Source organism: Fragaria vesca, linkage group LG2, assembly GCF_000184155.1.
Source record: "Fragaria vesca subsp. vesca linkage group LG2, FraVesHawaii_1.0, whole genome shotgun sequence".
Taxonomy (NCBI): Eukaryota; Viridiplantae; Streptophyta; class Magnoliopsida; order Rosales; family Rosaceae; genus Fragaria; species Fragaria vesca.
This window is the reverse complement of record NC_020492.1, coordinates 22,338,664-22,346,230: the sequence shown is the minus strand read 5'-3', so window position 1 is coordinate 22,346,230 and position 7,567 is coordinate 22,338,664. Positions and strand designations below refer to the sequence as shown.

General features: G+C 38.3%; 2 protein-coding genes across 2 annotated transcripts in view; both read left to right on the top strand.

Moving 5' to 3' along the window:
• Positions 1-7,567, top strand: part of LOC101312889 (group 2 truncated hemoglobin YjbI-like) — a 771,661-nt gene that overhangs the window by 538,923 nt on the left and 225,171 nt on the right. The window lies entirely within an intron of this gene.
• On the top strand, positions 4,663-7,230 carry LOC101298568. The gene has a single exon (XM_004291202.1). It carries the CDS (start codon positions 4,663-4,665, stop codon positions 6,700-6,702), a length of 2,040 nt encoding a protein of 679 aa, XP_004291250.1. The 3' UTR covers positions 6,703-7,230.

Genomic DNA, 7,567 nt, shown 5'->3' with positions numbered 1-7,567 from the left:
GCTCTTCTAGTTCACCCTCCACCTCCCTCCTCCCTCCTCTAGGGATCTCCGACATGGAATCAGACCCTCTGCGTCCACCAATGCGGCGGTTCAGCTCCGGCGTAAGTCAAAATCAATTTGGGTGCCCAGAGCAACTTCTTTGGTTAAAAATGATGATTTACTGAGGTAATAGATTTATTACTGGGAGGTAGTAAATTTACTGTGTCTACTGGTCAATGAGATACTTTATTGTAAGTTTACTTCCCCTATTAGAAGTTTACTAGGGGTAGTAAACTTTACTTTTCAGCATATAAGTTGATTTTTTTTCTCTATTTTAATGTGTATAATGACTATGGAGATATTGTATTGCATGTTTACTACCCCCAGTAGAAGTTTACTTTTCAGCATATAAGTTAATTTTTTTTCTCTATTTTAATGTGTATAATGACTATGGAGATATTGTATTGCATGTTTACTACCCCCAGTAAAAGTTTACTAGGTCCAGTAAAAGTTTAATTTTTCGCATATAAGTTGGGTTTTTGTTGTTTTAAAGTGTATACTGACCTAGGAAATATTGTATTGCAGGTTTACTACCCCCAATAGAAGTTTACTAGGGGCAGTAAACTTTATTTGTCCGCATCTAAGTTGATTTTTTTTGTGTTTTAATGTATATACTGACTAGGAAAATATTGTATTGCAAGTTTACTACCCCCAGTAAAGTTTACTGGGGGTAGTAAATTTTATTTTTTCACATTTAAGTTGATTTTTCATTGTTTTAATGTGTATAATGGCATTGGAGCTACTGTTTTGCAAGGTTACTACCCCCAGTAAAAGTTTACTACACATCTAAGTTGATTTTTCTCCGTTTGAATATGAATTATGGCATTGGAGCTACTGTTTTGTTAGTTTACTACCCCAGTAAAGTTACTAGGGTAGTAAACTTATTTTTTCGCATCTAAGTTGATTTTTTCTCCTTTTTAATGTGAATTATGGCATTAGAGCTACTGTTTTGCAAGTTTACTACCCCCAGTAAAAGTTTACTAGTGGTAGTAAACTTCATTTTTTCGCATCTAAGTTGATTTTTCTCCTTTTCAATGTGAATTATGGCATTTGACCTACTGTTTTGCAAGTAAGGGTAGTAAACTTCATTTTTTCACATCTAAGTTGATTTTTCTCTTTTTCAATGTGAATTATGGCATTGGAGCTACTGTTTTGCAACTTTACTGCCCCCAGTAAAAGTTTACTAGGGGTAGTAAACTTTATTTTTTCGCATCTAAGTTGATTTTTTCTCTTTTTTCAATGTGAATTATGGCATTGGAGCTACTGTTTTGCAAGTTTTTTTTACTGCCCCCAGTAAAAGTTTACTAGGGGTAGTAAACTTTATTTTTTCGCATCTAAGTTGATTTTTCTCATTTTCAATGTGAATTATGGCATTGGAGCTACTGTTTTGCAAGTTTACTACCCCCAGTAAAAGTAGAGGTAGTAAACTTCATTTTTTGCCGGTATGCTTCCGGCAAGATCCGGTGGGTTCTGGTGACATTTTTTTCAAAAAAATCCAGTGAGACTCCGGCGTCTCCGGCGATTTTCCGATCACCATCTTTCCGACGACCGGTGACCAGAATCCGGCGGCCAGTATCCGGTGACAGGAATCAGGCAACCAGTGTTCGGCGACCAGAATCCGGTGACCGGCGACCGGCGCTGGTGTCCGGTGTGCTTCCGGGAAAGTCTTACATTCTTCTTTTTCTTTTTTTCTCTTTAAATAAAGGTTAAGGGTAAAAAGTCTTTTAAAATATCATTTTATTATATTTTAATAAATATTTATGTATTTGGGCTTAAAATAAGTACCTTGTATTCAAATGGGCTAATAAAAAAGATTATCATTGAAATGAGGTTTGACTTTTTCTATTTTGTGCAAATGGTCTTTTTCCATTTTTAAAATCTAGTTGAATACACCCAGACTTTGATGGGTTTTTAAAAGTCTGTATTGAATACACCTAAACTTTAAAATTTCATAGACTTCTTTAAAACTTTCACTAATTCCATATACAATACACCCCGTAAGTTGAAGAACATTGAGGGTTGACTTCAGTTATGTGACTTGATGAGGGATAGGAATAGGAGGGTGAGGTGGATTGGACATAAGAATAGAGGTGACAACCTCATTTCCTATTTTAGAGTTGGAAATAAGCAATGGGCTTGGTAGTTGAACTTGAATGAGTCTTGTCAGCCATACTTATTACAATACTGGACCACTGCACACAACAAAACTGGATTAGTGAAGTGTACTGTTCTTTGGTCAAGTGGGATGGGGCATCTGTTCAATTTGGGCTCAAATATAAATCCCATAGCGAATCAAAATGAGGTGACTCCTGTCATTAGTGGGGAACCTGATGATGCTATGATTGCTATCACTAGAGGTATATAACTGCCTGAGAAACTACTTGTATATATGATACAACTAGCACTTCAGACTTCAGATGAGCCTAATCCCTTGTGTAGCTAATTTCGCCGCTCCAAAATTACTCTCCGAATCTCTTGGAGATGAAATGCCAAAAGGGAAAAATCTTTCCACCCTTTTGGACTTGTTTTGCTTCATTTTCAATGACGGAACTCGGTAAATAAAATTTCGGGTGGTAAGAATCTTGATGCAGCTCTTCAACCTGAAACACAAGCTTGGACGTTAAGAAACTGTCACAAATTGTTTGAGCATTTTGCTGAAGCAAGTATAGTTTCTGGTTTGATGAACTTTGCAGTCATGGTGACTTGGTGAGTAGGTCAACTAACATAATGAGACATTCATAAAAGCTTAACATTTTTTTGAAGAGGGATAACAGGAAACCAAACCATCACTCTCCTTTATTTCACACTCATGAAAGAGCTTGGTGTTTCACTCTCATGGGTCACCAAGAATGGTGACATTCACAGGTGATGATTTTTACGTTATGATCCGATGAAAAGAGAAGAAGAGAGATTAATGCAATTATTTGGAATGATTTTCTTTTTTCATTTGCTAACTGAACACGAAGAAACAGAAATCTTATTGAATATTCCTCATGTCTTTATGCTTCAGTTGTGGTACACTTTTATCAATTATTCATTTACTTTTATCCATCTTTCTGCAGTGCAAGTCTTGAAAAAGGGGTAACATTAATTCAATTAGAATCAGATCAAGAGAGCAATTTTGATTGAATTTTCAAATGATTGATATATAACTTACAAAGAAGACAATGTCTCAAAATTAGGACAGACTTTTCTATTTTCAACTACTAGCTCTACTGTATAAAATATGTCAATCTTATGTAGAAGATGAAGGAAAATATATCTTCCCATGTGAATACGATTTGTTTTTGGTATTAGTGAATACTGAACAGGACCAGAAACAACAAAGTTGGCCAGATGATGGTACAACCATGTTACACATTTCTATTTTATTTGGAATTGCAGTACTAACCTCTTGACTTTATAGCAAAGTGCCCAAACAAAAGGATAAACCTTTCCTTACAACTTTTCATAGTAAAGGGAGTATCAAATGCAACCTAGGGAAAAAAAGAGGCACACACAAATCCAATATAGTGTGTAACTAAAAATAGATCGTCAAAATGTAGAATAACAACTTATACTAACAAGTAGATCAATGTCTACTTATTATTATTTTTCAAATAAAGGGCTGGTGCGGCTGCTCTTAAGTCTCAATCAATGAAACTGTTGAATACAATGTCTATTTATTATAACAATTTTTTCATTTCTCAAACATCTAATAGCCATAATATTCTAGAAGACATGGACAAATTATACATACTTAATGCTTTGAAAGACTTCTCATAGAATAGCCAGTATGTATTTCTTCATAATACTGTCAATATCACTTATTCTCCACCCTCTAACCCAACAATGTTGACCAAATATAATTTCTGCTTGGAATCCTTGATTTGTTAAATCAAAGTATCTTTGTGGCTTCTGCCTTGATGCATTTAGATCCTCTGTGCAAAGTGATCCATTATTTGATCCATCCCAACATCACAGTGTGGAGGCTGAAAGCTTAAGCCTAAAACCAAAAACAAAAACCAAATAAGGAAAATAAAAGTTTGTTTTTGCTGGCAAACCTTAAGAGGTTGAGAGACTAAAACCGTGTTTAACTAGACAGAAAGTTTTGCCTTCCTGTCAACCACTTTGGCTCTTCTCGTCGGACACTGCGAAAAATAGCAAACCAGTAAAGTGCTTCTCTCAGACTGCTCTCATTCATTCACTAAATTAGGGTTTCTCTCTCAACCTAGCTCTCTCTGTTTCTCTCTGAGCCCTCTGTGAACTCTGAAGACCCGGTTCAGTGTCTGATTCAACTCGGCCCTGGATCTCTCTTTTACTTCAGTAAGTATACTTCTTTCCTTATCTTAATTCGGGTTTTGGGTTCAGTTGGTTTGAGTAAAGTTTTAGTCTTTTTGTTTCTTTGCGACTTTGGTTTTGTTGGTTGTGAAATTTGGTGAACACCCAGATGAGGTTTGGTTTGAAATTAGGAGAATCATGCTTTTAGAGTATTGGAGATGAATAAAGTTTGAAACTTTTTTGTTTGAATTTAGCTGCTTTACTCTTTTTCTTTTTCTTTTTGAATTTGAGTGAGGATTGGTGAGTTTCAGAGATTTGATTATTTGGGTTCTTCTGTTGTTGTTGGTTTTGATTAGGATTTGAATGGCGGATTCGGTGAGTGATAAGAGCATTCAGAATTTGATATCTGCAACCAAGTCATTGAGGCTGAGCTTACAAAAGTCACAGGGGTTGGGGTTGGCTTTAGACAAGGCAGGGTCGAGATTTGAAGAGATTAACCAGAGATTACCGTCTCTTGAAGCTGCGGTTAGGCCCATTCGGGCTGATAAGGAGGCCCTTGCTGCTGTTGGAGGTCATATCAACCGTGCTGTTGGCCCGGCTGCAGCTGTGCTTAAAGTGTTTGATGCTGTTCATGGGCTCGAGAAGTCGCTGTTGTCGGATCCCAGGAGTGATCTTCCGGGGTACTTATCGGTGATGAAGCGTTTGGAAGAGGCTTTGAGGTTTCTGGGTGACAATTGTGGATTGGCAATTCAGTGGTTGGAGGATATAGTGGAGTACTTGGAGGATAATGCGGTTGCAGATGAGCGTTATCTATCGAATCTGAAGAAGTCGTTGAAAAGTCTCAGAGAATTGCAGAGTGATGAGGGGAAGACTTATCTTGATGGGGGGCTTTTGGAGGCTGCATTGGAGAAGTTGGAAAATGAGTTCCGGCGACTCCTAACGGAACACAGTGTGCCGCTTCCAATGTCGTCGTCGTCATCACTGGGAGAACAAGCCTGCATTGCGCCATCACCATTACCTGTTATGGTAATCCAGAAGTTGCAAGCTATCATTGGAAGAATGATTGCTAATAATAGACTTGAGAAGTGTATATCTATTTATGTTGAAGTTCGAAGTTCAAATGTAAGGGCAAGTTTACAAGCTCTGAATTTGGATTACCTTGAGATATCAATTGCGGAGTTTAATGATGTGCAAAGCATAGAGGGGTATATTGCGCAGTGGGGAAAGCATTTGGAGTTTGCAGTGAAACACTTGTTTGAGGCCGAGTATAAGCTGTGCAATGATGTCTTTGAGAGGATTGGATTGGATGTGTGGATGGGTTGTTTTGCAAAGATAGCGGCTCAGGCTGGTATTCTTGCATTCCTTCAATTTGGAAAGACTGTTACAGATAGCAAGAAAGACCCAATAAAGCTTTTGAAGTTGTTGGATATATTTGCATCTCTGAACAAATTGAGACTTGATTTCAACCGGCTTTTTGGGGGAGGAGCATGTGTTGAAATCCAAAACCTGACAAGGGACCTCATTAAGAGTGTCATTGATGGAGCTGCTGAAATTTTTTGGGAGCTTCTTCTTCAGGTGGAGTTGCAAAGGCAGAACCCGCCTCCTCCAGATGGGAGTGTACCAAAATTGGTCAGTTTCATTACTGATTATTGTAATAAACTGCTTGGGGATGATTACAAGCCAATCTTAACTCAGGTTCTGATCATCCATCGAAGTTGGAAGCATGAGAAGTTTCAAGAGAAACTGCTTATTAACGAGGTTGTAAAAATTGCTAAAGCGATTGAGCAAAACTTGGAAGCTTGGATAACGGCATATGAGGATCCCTCCTTGGCGAACCTCTTCGCAATGAACAACCACTGGCATCTGTACAGGAGCCTAAAAGGAACTAAGCTGGGAGCTCTTCTGGGGGATGCTTGGTTAAGAGAACATGAACAATTCAAGGGCTATTATGCTGAGGTGTTCTTGAGAGACAGCTGGGGGAAACTTCCTAGTCATTTAAGTAGGGAGGGTCTAATTCTCTTCTCAGGTGGTCGTGCAACTGCCCGTGATCTTGTCAAGAAGAGACTGAAAACCTTCAATGAAGCCTTTGATGAAATGTATAAGCGACAGTCAAATTGGATAGTATTAGATAAAGATCTAAGGGAGAAGACATGCCAGCTCATAGTGCAGGCAGTTGTGCCTGTTTACAGAAGCTACATGCAGAATTATGGCCCATTGGTTGAGCAAGACGCTAGTAATAGCAAGTATGTAAAGTATACAGTGCAGACTCTGGAGAAAATGCTCATGTCTCTCTTTCAGCCAAAGCCTATGAGATATGGCAGTTTCAAAGGTAGCAGGCAGCTGAGTGGGAACTTCAACAATGCAGTAAAAGATCTTCGACGTACTACCTCTGCAGCTGTATGATCATCCAACTACATTGTTCGTTGTTGAATCCTCGACAGGACTATCCTTCCATCCAGATGGTTAGCCTTCATCTTGTACATACTGACCTCCCCAGTGGCCTGGAACTAAATCGTGCTATCCTATTGCCCCGGATTTCTCCAACATATTGCAAGTCATCTGAATCTGATGAAGAATTGCACCCTGTTTGCACTGCTTCCTGTTGGGGTTCTAGACCCCATACTCATTGATGAACAAAATAATACCATCCCTTTTGGATCCTCGGCGTAGATAATATGTTCAGGTATAGCCATCCATTCTTGTATCATTCAAATCTTTAGTTGGATTACTGAGCTTAGGCAGTGGTACAATTCTTTGATCTAAAGTGCATCAAGAGGTTTAGCTGTGATTAAAGTTATTATTACTATTTATCTGGAGAAGGTCATAATCCAGTCACCTTCATTTAGGTGCTTGGCTTTGTACTATGAACTGAAACAGCTTGAAATTGTATAACAGCCATGTTCTAGTGGAATATTGTTGACAATAATGTCTCTTCCCCTTTGCAAAATGGGACCTGTTTACTTTAGCTTTGTTGTAATTTGCTGCTGGAGATCTCCCATTTGTTTGACATGAGTGCCTTTTATATCTTGATCATTAGAACATTGTCCTAATGAACAAGTCTCAAAATGAAAAGTAGAAAAACCACCGGATCCATTTCTAGTTGTATCAAAGCATTCTCATCGTCTTGCATCTGTGTCCTTTCCTCATGTGTGGCGAGATGCCAACTTCTTTGCTGCTACTGTAAGGGTGCTCATTTCTCTCTCTCTTTCATTTTGTAATTTGGGTGCTAAAATACAGATGATGACTTGAGTTAGAGATGCCAATAAAC